Below are 18,462 nucleotides of genomic sequence, written 5' to 3'. Positions count from 1 at the left end.
AGCAGCAGTCAGACGTAGGAGTCTAAAATATATTTCAGTATCTTAGAAAAACAAATGACAAAATATGAGCCCTTGGGTTTTTATTTCTTTTTTTGTTGAATTAAATGTATCTATACATATAATATATTTTTTTATAATTGTATCTTTTTTATAATACAAGTACTAGAGATCCTGATTCCCACTCCATACCAGTTGGTGGCGGTAATGCACCAAACAGTTGTTTGCCAACCGCCAATAAACCTCAAAGAAGAAGAAGAAGAAATAGACGAAGAAGAAGAAGGAGAAGAAGTAAACGAAGAATAAGAAGAAGGTTCTCTCTTCCATCTTTGTACCTATCAGGCGAAGCAGCTGGCAGCCGGATGGACGGAATTGTCCGGTAAAGTCCTGAGAAGCTAGCGAGCGTTAGCCACCTAGCATGTAGCTCGGTCATGTAGCGGTAGCAGCGATCAACACAGTAACAGACTTGGGCTGCACCTGGATTACTCGACACAAGCTTCAAGCCTCGACATGAAAGGACACATCACGAGCTGTTTGACAGATTAGCAGCAGGTCACGAGGAGGACGTTTCTCGTTTCGGAGAAAATGAGCGACGAACCAAACTACTGGAGGCTGAACCCTCGAGTTCAGCTCCACAGAGCAGGTTTGTGCTTTTTCTGTATTGTTCCCGGTGTTACGGTTTAATAAGCGACCGTGTTAACTGGTGACTTTTCAGCCGAACGCGTCCGTTGTCGTAGTTACAGACAGCCGTTTGACAATGTTAGCTGCCCTCGTGAATGCCGCATTTTTTAAGTTGTATATGATATATTACTATGTATATGAGAGGGTTTAACACTGTATTAAAAACATTAAAGTTGCATTCTCGTTACGGCTGCGGTAACTACGACAACAACGGACGCGTTCGGCTGAAAAGTCACCAGTTAACACGGTCGCCTGTTAAACCGTAACACCGGTCTTAGTGTACGGGTTTAAATCACACTTGAGCCCGTTTTCAGGTCATTAATTGTAGTCAGCGAGACTTGTGGTGAATATGTTTCGTTTCTCTGGTTCTCTGGTTACAGTCAGCAGGGAGGAACTTTTCGGACCCTGGCCAAAGGAGGGATTTTGGGACGGGGTCAATATGGCGGCAGAACAACTTCCGGTTCGAGCGAAGACATTCAAAATAAGAGACTTGTCTCTTTAGTTGTGTCCCGGGCTGCGGTTAAATAGTAAATAAGAGATATTTCCGTCCCACAATTCCTTGCAGCGCCAAATTAATTAATTCTAGCGTTTAAGAGAAACCATAATTATATTCTGGATAATTTAATAATGACGTCACAATCAGAATATCAAAACATACAGACTCAAATAATACATAAATAATACAAACACATTCCACCGGTAGAAATCGGCCCTGCGCTTGTTAGCAGAACACGGAATGCAGTATAAATACCACTAACTGTGTATAAATACTCTTTTAACAGGCTACAGAGAGAAAACACCTCCACTTTGACAGTGATTAATACTGTGTCTTTATTAGTATAAGTACAGTGACGATTACTGTGTGTTTATTAGTACACTGATGATTACTGTGTTTTTATTAGTATAAGTACACTGATCATGTTTTCAGACACAAACTCCTTCAAATGTCTCTCCAGCTGTTCAAACTGACTGACCGCTGATCCAGATGTGATCAGCTGATCTGCCGTCATCATAAACAGAGGTTGCTTCAGGTGACGCTTTCTAGGAAAGGATGTCTCATTGCACTTAAAACCAATGTCCTTGTTTCCTATCTCCTCGCATGGTTTCCTTGCTAGCCCTCGGTCAAAGTGGTAGTTCCATCATTTGAGGATTCGTTAGCAGCTACACAGCCCTCATGTTTCTTGGTTGGCCTGGTGGTGCTACTTAGCTGTGTTTTAGCTTGCACTTTTACAAGATTTTGAGCCCATGGTAAAATGGTATTATTCTGACAAAGTCCATTTACCTCCACGTTCACTTCCAGTCGGTGGATTTTAGTTTCCAAGACTGTCAAAAACCTGCAGCCACCTTACTCTCGTGCGGTTGTCGTTGACCACGTGTGCATGACGTCAGAGCAAGTCGGGATCAAGTCAGACACAAATCTAACCAGCATGCATTGTGCATTGATCGATTCTGATCAGGACTGACTCATCTCAAACAAGTCTATTTCCTTGTTTCCTCCCCTCGCATGGTTTCCATGCATCCCTCGTGGGAGGGACTAAGACGCAAGGAAACAAAACAAGTGAGGGAAATGGGAATGCATTATGGGTACATCCCAAGTCTCTTATTTTTAAAAAAGTTTGTTCGAGATGAGCCAGTCCTGCGCTAGCTTGCGACCTCCTCAGATGCCAGCTTGCTGTTAGTTGAGCTTCTCAACTCAACAAACATTGGAGCAACAAGGACTATTCAAAATTATGATTTGATTTCTCATCTCAAATATTTATGATGAAATAGCATGCAAATGTATCTTTAAAAGCGTAGAATACATTCTATAGTTTAAATACTTACTGATCTTTAATGTGTGAATATCATCAGAATCAATCTACATATTAGTATTGTTGTATGAAGTGTGTGTGGTATTATGACTGTAAAATATTGATTTTATACGAGGTACCTTGTATAAAATCAATATTTTACATTCAATATTTATTCCAGCACCCTCTGGACTCCTTACTGCTGTTTACAAATGTCATTGTTATTGTTTTGTATTACTGTGTTTGTACATGAAGTCCAGTTCCTTGAATGTCTTCACTAATGAAAGCTGATATCAGTCTGAAGTCACCGTTGTCCATGATGTGCTCCCTGCAGATGTCCAGCAGCTGTTGAAGATTAAAGCAGATGTCCCCCTTGAGTGCCTGGACCTGGACCAGGAGGACCCAGAGCCCGTCCACATAAAAGAGGAGCCGGAGCCCGTCCACATAAAAGAGGAGCCGCAGCCAGTCCACATAAAAGAGGAGCTGGAGCCGCAGCCAGTCCACATAAAAGAGGAGCCGGAGCTGGAGCCCGTCCACATAAAAGAGGAGCCGGAGCCAATCCACATAAAAGAGGAGCCGGAGCCAGGCCGCATAAAAGAGGAGCCGGAGCCCGTCCACATGAAAGAGGAGCCGGAGCTGAAGCCCGTCCACATAAAAGAGGAGCCGGAGCCCGTCCACATAAAAGAGGAGCCGGAGCCCGTCCACATAAAAGAGGAGCCGGAGCCCGTCCACATAAAAGAGGAGCCGGAGCTGAAGCCCGTCCACATAAAAGAGGAGCCGGAGCTGAAGCCCGTCCACATAAAAGAGGAGCCGGAGCTGAAGCCCGTCCACATGAAAGAGGAGCCGGAGCTGAAGCCCGTCCACATAAAAGAGGAGCTGGAGCTGAAGCCCGTCCACATAAAAGAGGAGCTGGAGCTGAAGCCCGTCCACATAAAAGAGGAGCTGGAGCTGAAGCCAGTCCACATAAAAGAGGAGCCGGAGCCAGTCCACATAAAAGAGGAGCCGGAGCCGCAGCCAGTCCACATAAAAGAGGAGCCGGAGCCAGTCCACATAAAAGAGGAGCCGGAGCCAGTCCACATAAAAGAGGAGCCGGAGCTGAAGCCCGTCCACATAAAAGAGGAGCTGGAGCCAGTCCACATAAAAGAGGAGCCGGAGCCCGTCCACATAAAAGAGGAGCCGGAGCTGAAGCCCGTCCACATAAAGGAGGAGCCGGAGACCGTCCACATAAAAAAAGAAAGGCAGGATCTCTGGACCCGTCTAGATAGAGAGCAGCTTCATGTGCTGGAGGAGGCCGATACCACCAAGTTCCCATTAACTGCTGTTACTGTGAAGAGTGAAGATGACAAACGTCAGACCTCACAGCTTCAACAAAGCCAGACGGAGGACAACCGAGAGGCTGAGACTCCATCCGGCAAGTCAGAGACACTGATAAAAACAGGAACTGATGGAGAGGACTGTGGGGGATCAGGACCAACCAGGACCCTAAAGCCACATCGTCATTCACATCCAAATGCTGATGAAAAGCCTTCAGAATCTTCTGTGACTGAAGTCAGTTATGATGTTTGGCAAGAACCTTTGTCAGATTCTGAAAATGATGATGGGGACAATGTTTGGAAGGAGACCAGGGCACCTGAGTCTGCTGCACATGCCCTGCAATATAAGGAAGCCCTTGTAAGTCATGTGGGATGTGACACTGCCAACAAATCCAAAGATTCACGGCAAACTGTGCCCACAAGAGAGAAACCATTAAGTTGTGATGTTTGTGGGAAAAGATTTCCAGCACAAGGGACTTTGAAGATTCACATGAGAGTCCACACAGGAGAGAAACCATTTGGTTGTGATGTTTGTGGGAAAAGGTTCAATGTACAGGGAAATCTGAGGAGACACACAAGAGGCCACACAGGAGAGAAACCATTAAGTTGTGATGTTTGTGGGAAAAGATTTCCAGAACAGAGGAGTTTCAAGAATCACATGACAGTCCACACAGGAGAGAAACAATTTGGTTGTGATGTTTGCGGGAAAAGATTCAATGAACAGGGAAATCTGAGGAGACACACAAGAGTCCACACCGGAGAGAAACCATTAAGTTGTGACATTTGTGGGAAAAGATTTCCAGAACAGGGGAGTTTGAAAAATCACATGAGAGTCCACACAGGAGAGAAACCATTTGGTTGTGATGTTTGTGGGGAAAGATTCAATGAACGGGGAAATCTGAGGAGACACACGAGAGGCCACAAAGGAGAGAAACCATTCAGTTGTGAGGTTTGTGGGAAAAGATACACATTACGGGCACATCTGAAGAGACATATGAGAGTCCACACAAGATAGAATGTGTTACTTCCAGTAGTGATGGATTTATGATGTAAGTTGTTCTCTTTCTCTTGTGTTTATTAAACAAATTAGGCAAAATGTTTTCAAATGTTTCCTATGTCATTTGCTTGTAAATGAGAATGAATCTTCATTAGAAACAATGACAACATGTGATAGAGGAAACTTAAAGCTCTGTACAAATACATCTGTATTTAAAATGCATTTTTCCGCGTAATTTTTTAAAAGTCTACATAAAAAGAAAATTCTGCAAGTCTACTTTGTGTCACTGAAACGTTGGTGACACATTATTTGACAGATCCCATCATTTTGTATAATTCCCTAGAAATAAGATTCTATGTCCTCGAGTCAGCCAAGACGAACAACTTGAACCCCCAAGTTGTGGGTTTGTCCTTCATGTGCCGGATCGTCCCTGTTTTAGCCTTGGAGGCGACCATTCTCTCATCCACCACCAGGTCTCTGTGGGGATGGTAAAATGCCTTACAGGCAGTCTTGATGGGGTTAATCAGGGGTTTCAGTTGAAAGAGTTCGTCATGTTCGTCCGTGCCCTTTTTACGGTCATTGTGGACGTCCTCATCAGGGTTGCTGAGATGAAGGTTCCAAGATATTGTGCAGTATCTGGCGCGTGGCATGATTTGACAAAAGGTGATTCTGCCTCCAGTAATCCGTAATACTGTCCAGCTTTTCAATGGCCATGTACAGAAGCAACCCAATGTACTTGTAAAAACACTCGACGTCCAAGTCTGCCCATTTGAATTTTTTCCTGTTTGCTCTTTGTTTGGCAGCCTGCTTGTTTGTGTTTCGACACAGTGTCTGTACCGTTTCTTCAGGGAGGAACAGTTTGAAGAGGTCAAGGGGTGTCCGTGTGGCGGCGAAGGCGAGCCGTGGCCCTGGTGTCCGAGCTGGTTGAAACCTGGAGACTGGGGGAGCCGTGTCCGGGTCTTTGACCCTCAGACATGAACAGTTACTGACTGCTGACCCCTGGTGGTGAAAACAGGTCAGTGTACATTGTTCAAAGTCAAAAGTCAAAGTCAGCTTTAATATACAGAAGATTGGAAAGTACTTCCTCTCCTGTCCAACATGTAGTGAATACATACAGATAATAATATTAAAGTGCAAATAGTTTCTTTTTTTTAAAGAATATATAGACAACATTTATATTAAGAAAACTATCGGTCTGTATTGTAATCTAGTCTTGAGTCTAAAATATATTTCAGTATCTTAGAAACACAAATGACAAAACATGAGCCCTTGGGTTTTTATTTCGTGTTTTGTTGAATTAAATATGTATATACATATAATATTATTTTTTATAATTATATCTTTTTTATAATACAAGTACTAGATATCCTGATTCACACTCCATACCAGTTGGTGGCTGTAATGCACCAAACAGTTGTTTGCCAACCGCCAATAAACCTCAAAGAAGAAGAAGAAATAGACGAAGAAGAAGAAGAAGAAGGCAAAGAAGAAGTAAACGAAGAAGAAGAAGGAGAAGAAGTAAACGAAGAAGAAGAAGAAGTAGAAGTAGAAGAAGTAGAAGAAGAAGGTTCTCTCTTCCAGCTCTGTATCTATCAGGTGAAGCAGCTGGCAGCCGGATGGACGGAATTGTCCGGTAAAGTCCTGAGAAGCTAGCGAGTGTTAGCCACCTAGCATGTAGCTCGGTCATGTGGCGATGGCAGCTAGCGAGTGTTAGCCACCTAGCATGTAGCTACAGCGATCAACACAGTAACAGACTTGGGCTGCACCTGGATTACTCGACACAAGCTTCAAGCCTCGACACGAAAGGACACATCACGATCTGTTTGACAGATTAGCAGCAGGTCACGAGGAGGACGTTTCTCGTTTCGGAGAAAATGAGCGACGAACCAAACTACTGGAGGCTGAACCCTCGAGTTCAGCTCCACAGAGCAGGTTTGTGCTTTTTTCAGTATTGTTCCCGGTCTTCGTGCTCGTTGTACGGGTTTAAATCACACCGGAGTCCGTTTTCAGGTCATTAATAGTAGTCAGCGAGACTTGTGGTGAATGTGTTTCGTTTCCAGCTCCTTCTCTGGTTACAGTCAGCAGGGAGGAACTTTTAAACACCAGACGATCCTCTGGTCCATCTTTGTTTGTGTCATGCAGGCGACATAAACAACCCGGTTCAATGTGTTACTTTATTAACGAGGTTGGAATATAAATTAAAGAAGAGTATACACGTGAAACCAAGGTATTAGTCACAGAGAACAAAGCTACTAAACCGTCTCATTGTTCAGTTCAAGATTCAATTCAAGATTCAAGATATTTTTATTGTCATATGCACAGTTAACAGACATCTTTAAAAGTGTATAATATATTCCATAGTTTAAATACTATAACTGACAATAACTGACATTTGATGGACCTTGGGAACAGGGTCTGATTGAAGCGCAATGTCATAACATAATAATTTGGTCTGCCACTTGGAAGTAATAAAAATGCACTGAAAACTGCTATTTATTGTCATTTAAATGTCAGTTTCAGCTCAGCCAATCTAATGAAGGAGGTTGCCTTATCAGCTCAGCCAATCAGAAGAAGGCCTACATCTCCTGCAGAAGTGGGAGTATTCTTTTAATTCATAACTGCTGAACATCCTGAGTTGGTAAGTCGGACCTTTTTAGCTCTCTGTCTCTCATACTCGTTAAAATGTATTTAAAACAGTTTTTAAATGTGTTGATGTAGTTTAACTCTGCACGGTTCATGGTTGAACGTCATCCAGAAACGAACTATCTATACTTATGTTATAACTAATGGTAGCAAGGGAAAACAGCTTTTTTTTTCTTCACAAAATGGATTTTAATTAGGGCATGCCATAACATTTGTATGGGCCATACAGGTAACCAAATTGTCAATAACCAAATGTCCGTTATTGTTATGCATGGTTCATGGTAGAAAGTCATCCGTGTATAATGATGTTATAACACAATGGTGGCACCACATGGCAGCAGGGGAAAACAGCCTTTTTCCCCAAAATGGATGACTTTGTTTTTATTTTGAGTTTTGAGCACGTGTGAAAAGGGGCCTTAGGCCGCGAGGTGAACCACGAAAAGTCTTTTAGAAAATGATTCCCGCTCCACAGTCGTGCATCTACACAATCTTTAGTTCATAAAAAAGAACGAGTCGTGCTTAGCTACCAAAAAAAAGTTTGCAGCTGAAATTCCAGTCAATTCTCGATGCGTCTATGGTTTATGCAGAACTAGTTTCTTCAGAGCGTAATATGATCTTGGTCGAGAGTGGTGGCACGGTTCGACACGTGATCATGCTACACCAATAAGGTAGCTGCTTTTTGTCAACAGTGTTGCAAGATGGCGGCCACCATGCCGAATACATACAGAACAAGCCTACAAAAGTGGCTCGGGTTGAAGGGTGAGTCTCGGGACGTGGTTGAGAACTTCAAACACTGTGTTGATGTGGAGTTTGACAATATTCCCGAGGATGCTGGCTTCCATCACACGTGTTACCGTAGATTTACAGACAAAAACGCCATCGCAAAGGTGGAACGACGTCTCGAGAGACAAGAAGCGACGCGAAACCACGAGGCCATTCCATCGACTTCTTCTAGCAGCACGAGTCCAACAAAGAAACTGCGATCTAGGTCAGGGCTGGCCCCGTCCTTCCTGCCCTGTGCATAATTTGCCAAAAAAAGGAGAAGTTAATCAACCGAGCAGGCAAACGACAAAGGGATCCTCTGTCAAAGGCTGAAACATTAACAGCAGGTAGGCACACACACACACACACACACACACACACAGTGGTTGAGTGACTGAAAGGTACAATTGTGTGTGAGAGATATGTCAACAAACTCATTGAGCTATTCTTTTTGTTTCGTTAAGGCCAATTGCTGAAAGCTGCCGAGTTGAAGGATGACCAAAGTATATTGATACATATAAAAGACAAAGACTGTGTGGCTCTGGAGGTGCAGTACCACAAAGGCTGTTACAATCAGTACACCAGGTTTTTGACGAGGCCTGAAAAACCAGAGAAAGAACAGTAAGTTATTTATGATATTGCATTTCAAGGAGCTACTAACTTAACATTATAAAAGTAAACATTCAATCTGCATTCTGTTGTATGTGCACACAATCACAACACTTATTAATGTATTTACTTCTCATTCATATGTGTTTTAGGAATGAGCCCATGTTTGATGTCAGCTATAAGATATTCTGTGAGAGGATCATTCGCCGAAGGCTGCTTGTCAACAAAGAGGTGTTGAGAATGGGCCAGCTGAGGAAGGCCTTCATTGAGCTGGTGAAAGCAAATGAAGGTCTTGATGCTTCAAACTAGAGGTAACTGCAATGCATTTTTCTTTACTTATTATTTGTGCCAGCTTTACACAAAATGTGTGTGACAGGCTTGTTTGGAGAAACAGTTTTTAATTGTGCCTTTCTTGGGCATCTTTGGTGTTAAATGTGCTGTATGGCAGATAGGTTCTAGCCTGTAATGTCTTGTACCACCTCCACCACTCTCTGCTTTTGATGGTACTCCTGCGACTCTTAATTGTCACTGTTTTGTTGTGTTGCAGACAGGATATGTTGAAGAAGAGGCTGACTCGTGATTTCCCCCAGCTGGTGTTTCACATCCCCACCAAGCGCAACATCTGCGAGCTGGTTTTTGCAGAGACTCTGTCAACAGATACACTCATGGACATGCTACCTTATCCATCAGGTGCGGAAACCACACAGTCTAGTGAGTTAAGCCAGACGGACAACGAGAATGAAAATGAAACGCAAGAGGACGCAAGGACACTATATACAGCAGCATTGTTCTTAAAAAGACATCTTAGTGACACTCCTGGCATGTCATGCCCATGGCCTCCAACTTCGGAAAATGTGAATGTCACTGAAGCACAAACTGTTGTTCCCCTTGCACTATACAATCTAGTTAGCTGGATTATAGGCGCCACTGACGAACCAACACTGGATCATTATGTCAACATTGCTGATGACTTGCTTCAGAAAGGGTTGTCCGTTTGTCAAGACATTGTGTACCTTGCTTCCAAGGGCCGTAAGCAGACACCTAAGTCCTTGACTTTAGGCATAACCGTTCGACATTTAACAGGATCATCACACATTGTGTCACTGCTTAACAGACTGGGACATTGTGCATCATGGGACACAGTTTTGAGTCTATACACTAGCCTTGCCCAACTGACACTAGTAGAAGGCGGAGACAAAATACCAAAGGGATTCTCAAAGAGGGCACCCACAACACTTGTGTGGGATAACATTTACTTTGGGGAGGAGACTCTTATCAGGTCGTGGAACTACTTAGCATACAAATGGAATTATGCTCCAGAGTTTCGCCATCGAGCCTATGTCCACAGCAATCAGACAGCCACTAAAAAAAAAAGGGAGTTTCCTCATTCAAAGCCCCCCCAATGCCTATGGAACCGTACCATCAGTCAAAAGGCAAGGGCCACAGAACTTGTGTCAACCAGTGCAGGCAGCGACATGCAGAATGGACACCCACTTTGCTGCATTGCCATATGTTTTTGTGAAGTCCACATATACGGATAGATGTGCAATCCCAAGCTGGACAGGGTTCCATACACTGCTTCAAGGTGAAAATACTCTGCAGAAGTCAGCATTGTGCTATCTTCCAGTAATTGAGGCCTCACCAACAGATGTCAACAGTGAACACTATCCTGAAGCGAAGTGTCCAGATTGCTGACCAGCTAGAACTGGATCATATAGTTTTAGTGTTTGACCAGGCTATATATGCCACGGCACGGCAAATACGCTGGAAGAATGATGGCTTTACACAACGTTTAATGATTAGATTTGGCGAATTCCATACATGCATGTCCTACCTGAGTATTTTAGGCAAAAGGTTTTGAGATGCAGGACTGCAAGACATCCTCATTGAATCAGAAGTTGTTGCCCCAGGATCTATCAATGGGGTAATGAATGGTCATCACTACAATCGCAGCATGAAGGCTCATGAACTTCTCTATGAGAGTCTGCAGCACATCAGGTTTATCAGCTTCTGGTACTCTTTGCCACCACAAGAGATAGCTGTGTGCATGGATGTCATCACTGACATGAAATGTGACTTTCCAGACAGATTGATGGATGTTTTGAGGAAACATGAACATGACGTTATTGTATATTTGCCTCATTGTTCTTCTTGGACGCAGCTATGTACACAGCACTGTTTAGAATCCATTTGGCCCACTTTTGAGGATGTTCGGGTGTTTTCCCCTTTATCTGTAATGTTGTATCTAACCATGGGAGCCGTCATCTTGTCATTCTGTTGACAAAAAGCAGCTACCTCATTGGTGTAGAACGATCACGTGTCGAACCGTACCACCACTCGCGACCAAGTCCTATTACGCTCTGAAGAAACTAGTTCTGCATAAAACATAGACGCATCGAGAATCGACTGGAAATTCTGCGACAAACTTTTTTTTTGTAGCTTAGCACGACTCGTTCTTTTTTATGAGCTAAAGATTGTGTAGACGCACGACTGGAGCGGGATGACACAATAACAGGCTTCCCCTTACAACCTACCTTGGGGGGGGGGGTTAACTCACGTATTTGGCTGGTTTAATGTGAGAGATGTCCAATGTTGTGTATTAATACATAACTAAAAAAATTATTAATTAAAATTACATTTATTTAAAATTAAGTATTTTTTTGTATTTGTTTTAAAAACATTCATACACATGTACAATTGGGTTACATGTAAATTGGGTATTTACTGACATTGTAAAGACCCAAATGTCAGTTATTGTCCCTGGTGTCAATGGACTCTAAAATAAGAGACTGACTCTTTTTCTTTCTCTTTTTTCTTTCAGAAATGACTCCAGCCGCTTCAAGCCAGGCATGCCCACTTTGTAAGAAAGTATATCTTGCGCTTTCTAAACACTTGGATCGATTTCATTCAGTAAAAAATGTCAAAGAAAAATTGATCTTACTAAAGATGGTAGCAGGGCGGACAGGATTTAGGCATGAACCATGCCCAATCATGGGATGTTCCTTCCAGAGCAGTAGACTAGACTCCCACTTAGAATATGGGCATAAAGAATTAACCAGGCGCCAAATTAAGAGGGAGCTTGACGCTTACAAAATCAGGTTGGCAATCAAAAAGCTTGCAGAGCTTAGGGCCTCCAAGCCTAAAAATCCAATGGTTTCCAAGCTTGATTTGAACCTTGATGAGCAACAGGAGGAGGAGGGGGGTTCTGCCGCCGCCGAAGGGGGCTGCCGAATGGACAGATGTGCCCGATTAAAAAGAAAGCTTAAACTAGTAAGGAGAAGACTAGATGAGAAGAAAAAGGAGTGTGACATTCTATCAAAAAACTGCCAGAAGCTGGCAAAGAAGGTCCGTCGACAGAAAAAGGCCTTAACAGCCATGAGTCTTGAGAATGGTGTAGAGGCGGAGGAGCTGGAGGTCGCAGAGGGGTCCGAGGAAGAACAGGACGAGCCAGAGCCACAACCAGAGGAGCCAGTCTCTGATGAAGAGGAGGTGGAGCCAGAGGTGGACATTTTCATGGGATCTGGCAGAGGTGCACTCGTGAATAAATTGGCCCTCCCCAAAAGCATTGGTAAGAGAGAAGATTACATTGTGTGTGTGATTTTAAGATTATACTTCAATGTTTGGCACACCCAGAGAATGGGGTCTTGTGGTCTGGGTAGAGGTCTTGGTCTTGGGAGGGGGGTGCCACTTCATACAGACACACCCAGAGACGGGGTCTGATGCCTGAGATGGGTATTGTGAGCAGTGACACTGGGGGGACAGTGATTTACAATGGGGGAACCTTCTTGAACCAGACCCACTCTGGAGTTCACCATCCTAACCCTGCTCACCCCCCGACCCCGTGGACCCACACTTAAGCACACCCCGGAAGTTGTAAATGCGTCACCATGTAGAGACAGAAATGACATGCCGTCGTGGGGATAAGAGCAATAAAGTAAGAACATAACAATCTGAAGTCACCGTTGTCCATAATGTGCTCCTTGCAGATGTCCAGAAGCTGTTGGTGATTAATGCAGATATCCCCCTTGAGTGCCTGGACCTGGACCAGGAGGAGCCGGAGCCCCTTCACATAAAAGAGGAGCCGGAGCCCCTCCACATAAAAGAGGAAAAGGAGGATCTCTGGACCCGTCTAGAGAGAGAACAGCTTAATGTGTTGGAGGCGGCCGATATCACCAAGTCGACATTCACTGCTGTTACTGTGAAGAGTGAAGATGATGAACCTCAGACCTCACAGCTTCATCAATGTCAGGCGGGGGACAACAGGGAGGCGGAGCCTCTTACCCGCAGATCAGAGACACCAATAAAAACAGGAACTGATGGAGAGGACTGTGGGGGATCAGGATCATCCAGGAGCCAAAATCCACATCGTCATTCACATCCAAATGCTGATGACGAAAAGGCTTCAGAATCTTCTGAGACTAAAGTCAGTTATGATGTTTGGCAAGAACCTTTGTCAGATTCTGGACCTGAAAGTGATGACGGGGACAATGTTTGGAAGGAGACCAGGGCATCTGAGTCTGCTGCACATGCCCTGAAATATAAGAAAGCCCTTGTAAGTCATGTGGGATGTAACACTGGCAACAAATCCAAAGATTCACGGCCAAGTGTGCCCACAAGAGAGAAGACATTAAGTTGTGGGAAAATATACACATTACGGGCACATCTGAAGAGACACACGAGAGTCCACACAAGATAGAATGTGTTACTTCCAGTAGTGATGGATTTACGACGTAAGTTGTTCTCTTTCCCTTGTGTTTATTAAACAAATTACGTAAAAAGTTTTCAAATGTTCCCTATGTGATTTACTTGTAAATGAGAATGAATCTTTATTAGAAACAATGACAACATACTGTGTGTCTGTAATAGAGGAAACTATTTTTTTTTTTTTCTACATAAAAATAAACTCATACAAGTCTACATTGTGACACTGAAACTATTGTCTCCAGGCTAGCAAACGTTTAACATATATATTGTTAAAGGAGCCCAGTCTAATACGTGGGCTACTGAGGTGTTTTTCCCTCTGGATCGATGTTGCTGACAGGCTCTTGTTGGGCCTCAATCACCTTGCGTTTCCTTTGATTCGGTTTGCATGTCTAAGTGTCCTTGAGCAAGACACTGAACCCCTAATTGCTTCCCGGACGCTTTTCAGCAGCCACTGCTCCTAAAATTCCTCTGGATGGGTTAAATGCAGAGACCAAATGTACTGCATGTATGTAATAGGACAAAATAAAAACAAGTTTTGCAGTGGCCATTTGTCCCGAAAATAAACATATAATCAAATAAATCAAAATCCAAAAGCCACTGATGCACCGTAGGTTTGTAAATGACGCAGGGAAAAGAATGCAGGGTCCATGCGGGAGTCCGGCAAAGCGTTTATATTTATTGCAACTTAACAAAAACAAGCAAAAGAACAATAACCCCCCATGCGGCCTCTCCCTCGTGAGCTGATCTAACGCTGCTGGTAAAAAACCATAGGCTGCATGCCAATCCTGTACCAGCCTACTCCTTTAAGTACCCCAGGTGCTCACAGCATTACCCAATCAACACACCAAAAATCTAACCTAAATAACTATAATTAAACAATACTACTTGTGAATAAAAATAACTTATATTAATAAATAGCTCCAACAGTCAGCATTATTATGTTAATATAAATTGGTATTCATGAAAACAGCGGTAAATACTGGCACAAATCAAAGTGAAGGGATCTCCTGTTTTATTCCAATAATTGCAACATTAAATGTCTAAATAATGCCTCCATCTCGACTGTCATTCCCGAGCCTCGAGGTCTGGGCCCTATTTCTCGTACCTGGCTTACTGAGTTAGCCGGATAATTTTCAGGATAAAATGACGTTGGTCTGGCTTTTCGGTTCCACGAAGCAAGTTTAGAAAAATCACCATAGCAACACATCCAAAAATGTTAACCTGTTCCAGTGCAGGCCAACTGAAGATCACTGAATAAGCTGGCCACTCCTACCAGACAAAAAAAGGCAGCTCCCTTCCTCATTAATGAAGGAGCGATATTAGTTTTATAGGGAGAGAGTTCTTCCAGATCGCCACGGTCCGTTCTCACATCATCATGACTTCCTGCGCGAGCGCTATCGATTCTGCCGACAAGGAATCATTTATTTACGAGAGCTTATCGGGCAGATATCATATTAGCTAAACACTCTGAATAATGTGTTTGTGCTTAGATTGTACTTGCTCCCATGCCCTCTTGATGGCTGGGTTGCAACTACATGGGGGTTGAAAGCACTCATAATGATATAACAGTGTTATTAGTACACCATACATATCGTTTTTGTAGAAAATGATTAAGGTGGACTCATGATAAGAATAGAGAGAATCACACACAATTTATTTTAACTGCTTCAATAGATTGGTTCGAATCCGCGCTCAAATAGCCTGGTTCGAATTAACAAGACTGTTCGAGTGCAGATCAGCCTTTGAGAAACCGAGATAGCCTGACTTTGATCATCGGGGTAATTTAAGATGGATAATAGGACATTTGATCGACTTAATTGAACCACGTACGAGGAACGGGCCCGGGTTCTAGAAGGAGCAAATAATTACTACAAGGATCAATACGACATTTCTTCCACACATACATATTCCCCTCAGCTGTACTTTGCGTTTATTTTATACATTTGTATTTATAATTCAGGATTTGAACACAAAAACATTGTAGAGCAATACAAAGGTGCAAAAAGGAACACTTTGGGATTTAATCTGCATATGCATGATAGTCTGATCATTGCAGACTCAATGTGCAGAGCATGGTTCACCTCTTCCCTCCTCTCAGGGACGTCTGAGCCTCACCACGTGGCTCTGAGGTGTCGGGCAGAGGAGGGCGGCAACATCACGGTGGAGTGGAGCTTCTCGTCCAGAGCCGACATCTCCGTCTCCTCGCTGAAGATCCACTGCGTGTCGGTGCCGGAGCTGAAGGTTTTCTTTCATCGGGACCGCAGCGTTGACGAGTCTCTGCACGAGCAGTTTGCAGGACGGGTGCAGTGTGACCAAGACGCTCTCAGGACGGGACGCGTCCGGCTGCAGCTGTCCAGAGTCCGGACCGACGACTCGGGCCTGTACCTCTGTAGGATGTCCACGGGGTCTGGCAGGAAGGTGAAGCTGTTCTCTCTCCACGTCTCTGGTGAGTCGGCACGAGCTTTATCTCTTTATGAGCTCTCGCTGCAGGAAACTGCTCATGTTTGTTGTGTTCAAGTGTTGCTCGGAAAACCCCCTTCTAGAATTGGGAAGTTGTTTTCGTTTCTCCTGTGTGTTCATGAGCTTTAATTCGTATTGTGGAAACAACATGGACGCTACAAAGAAGATGTTTGGGATTTTACTGCTTTTTGAGTTGTTGTTGTTTCGACTTTATGGGCCGTTCTATTGACTGTCCCAGTCGGGAACTCATTTCTACGATTATTTGAACTTAACGTGAAGCACACAGTGCTGTTGACAAGACGAGACGAGGGTGCAGCTGTTTACAAAACCAGAGAAACTACAACGAGAGCATCTTATGGATAATTTGTTGAAAGATGAAAACTGTGCATTTCCACACTGTTTAACTGGTGAGAAGACTTCAGAGGTTTAGACTTCTGAGCAAAGGTGAGTTATGAATGTCAGAGTTTTATAAAGTATATGCAACAAGGAAATGCAGCAAATTGTGCAGGTTTAGATCATCGTATTTAACATAATTCCTGAAACAACAGAAACTCATTTGTAGCCTCTGAAAGAAGAAGGAAACGTGCTTCCAGAATAAAAAACGTTTTATTTGTTTTAACGATTCTTCTTCGATATTAGTTTATTATTATCAAGAACGTAGTTGCGTCTCCTCTCTGAGAAACAGGAAGTCAGAGTTTTATATGCACAACAAGCAAATGTATGCAGATGTCTCCGCTCGTTCGTTAGAGCTGCTCTCGTCTGGAACCCACAGAGAGCAGCGGCCGCAGCAGGAGGCGTTGACAAAAAACTGCAATCAAGTCGGACAGTTGTCAGCTGCTTTCAAAGTAAACACAGGAAGTCACGGAAAAAAAGTACTTCCTGTTAGTTCCGAACTTTTGTTTACTTGTAGTTTACAGATCACGTTTGAATTTATTATATGTGTTTATAAATATATATATTTATGTAGAAATGAGTGTGTAGCTGCATCCTTTGGTATTTTTATGTCTGCCTGTGAAATACATTACTACTGGTTAGATATGTGTTATGAAAATAAGACTTTGTATTATCAACCACACAAGATGTGTTTTTAGATTAAACATGAGACAAATAGTCAATAATCGAGGGTTAAGTACAACTACACATAAAATAAGGATTTTCTACAACACGTGGTGTTTGCTGTCAGATCTAAGAGCCAATCAGCTCTCTGATGTGGCGAGAGCCAGGCGTTTCCCATCATGCACTGGGCCAAGCAGTCGTTTGAGAGCAACTGCGGCGACTGACTCTGAAATCCACAGCCGGCTTGGTCTCGTGAGAGTATCGTTGACCACGTGTGCATGACGTCAGAGCAAGTCGGGAGCAAGTCGGACACAAATCTAACCAGCATGCATTGCGCGCCGATCGCCGCCGATCGATTCTGCGCAGAACTGGCTCATCTCGAACGAGCCTATTATCATGAACGTACTTGCGTCTCCTCTCTGAGAAACAGGAAGTCAGAGTTTTCTATGCACAACAAGCAAATTTATGCAGATGCCTCCGCATAAATGATTATTCTATTGTTTCTATGTCAACATTGAATACTAAATAAAGTGTTTATGGATCATGAAACGGTGGCTCGACTTTACTGTAGTGAAGTCAATAAAATGGACAATAGATTATCTATAAATTACACTATTGTTTAAAAAACTGTTCATAAAGCTGTAATTTTTAACCCCTAAACTTCTTATTTTTTGCTGTAATGCTGCGTTCACACCGGACTCGGCGTGAATTTGACACGCGACCAGATTACATGCAAAGTCAATCCTCAAACGCGTCTATCGCGCCGAACAGAACGTTTGGCGCGGGGCGAACAGAGCGAAGGACGCGGCGCGAATTCGCGTGAGTTGAATTCTCCCAACTCCGGCGGAGAAATCGCGTGACGCAAAGTTGCGTCAGCCAATCAGCGTTGAGAATCAGCGTTGAGAATCAGCGTTGAGAAGCTCCGCCCGTCATCACCGCCATCTTGCCGTTCCTGAATGAAACTGCTGCTGCTCCGCCTGAACCAGTGCTGGCAGCGGCTTCATTGAGACGCTGTTGTGGGACTACCAGGCCCGGCGCCAGGCACTGATTTGCGGGGGGGGGGGGGGGCACTTTTTTTTTTAACAGCCTATGGTAGCATAGTAGTTCAACTTTTCACCTATAATCAAACTCTGCCACAAAAAGGTGACATAAGGTATTCTTTAGAATCTCACAAGCTAATAAATAAGCCAGCTGAGCAGGTAGCCTACCCAATAGAATTAGACATGAACCGTAGGCCTATGGCAATCAATTAACACAGCAATCAAGCAACACATAAGTCCCACAATATATTGTATTGAAAGATCAGCAGATAGCAGGTTCAGCCACAACAAGACATTTAAAAAAAAAATAGGCCTAAAAAGGTCTGAAATGATTAGGCTAACACATCCAGCAACAACATTAACAACAACAATAACGATAACAACACACTCAACAACAACACACTGTCCGG

General features: G+C 43.5%; 1 protein-coding gene across 4 annotated transcripts; it reads left to right on the top strand.

Annotated features, from left to right (window-relative positions):
• Nucleotides 1-258: 258 nt before the first annotated feature.
• Nucleotides 259-15,684, top strand: LOC306734780 (uncharacterized protein). Of its 4 annotated transcripts, none has more exons than XM_079216171.1 (9): nt 259-310; nt 6,292-6,710; nt 7,293-7,416; nt 8,111-8,530; nt 8,648-8,804; nt 8,945-9,103; nt 9,340-9,482; nt 11,614-12,360; nt 12,779-13,699. In XM_079216171.1, exons 7-9 carry the CDS (start codon nt 9,347-9,349, stop codon nt 13,486-13,488), a joined length of 1,593 nt encoding a protein of 530 aa, XP_079072297.1. In that variant the 5' UTR covers nt 259-310; nt 6,292-6,710; nt 7,293-7,416; nt 8,111-8,530; nt 8,648-8,804; nt 8,945-9,103; nt 9,340-9,346; the 3' UTR covers nt 13,489-13,699. The 4 variants fall into 4 exon arrangements, with proteins under 4 accessions (XP_079072297.1, XP_079072298.1, XP_079072296.1 ...); XM_079216172.1 differs by lacking the exon at nt 259-310 and adding an exon at nt 15,595-15,684 and having other exon boundaries at nt 6,237-6,710; nt 12,779-13,522; XM_079216170.1 differs by lacking the exon at nt 259-310 and having other exon boundaries at nt 6,237-6,710; nt 8,094-8,530.
• Nucleotides 15,685-18,462: the final 2,778 nt, after the last annotated feature.

This window comes from Taurulus bubalis (genome assembly GCF_910589615.1).
Source record: "Taurulus bubalis genome assembly, chromosome: 3".
In the NCBI taxonomy this organism is placed as follows: Eukaryota; Metazoa; Chordata; class Actinopteri; order Perciformes; family Cottidae; genus Taurulus; species Taurulus bubalis.
The sequence above is the reverse complement of the archived record's forward strand: the minus strand, read 5'-3'. Positions and strand labels throughout refer to the sequence as shown.

What these genes read in the sequence shown, in the direction of transcription:
- LOC306734780 (XM_079216172.1), top strand. Translation starts at nt 9,347, where the DNA reads ATGTTGAAGAAGAGGCTGACTCGTGATTTCCCCCAGCTGGTGTTTCAC. An exon ending in CATGCTACCTTATCCATCAG is followed by an intron (nt 9,483 to 11,613) that starts GTGCGGAAACCA and finishes TTTTTCTTTCAG; the next exon opens with AAATGACTCCAGCCGCTTCA. An exon ending in GGCCCTCCCCAAAAGCATTG is followed by an intron (nt 12,361 to 12,778) that starts GTAAGAGAGAAG and finishes TGCTCCTTGCAG; the next exon opens with ATGTCCAGAAGCTGTTGGTG.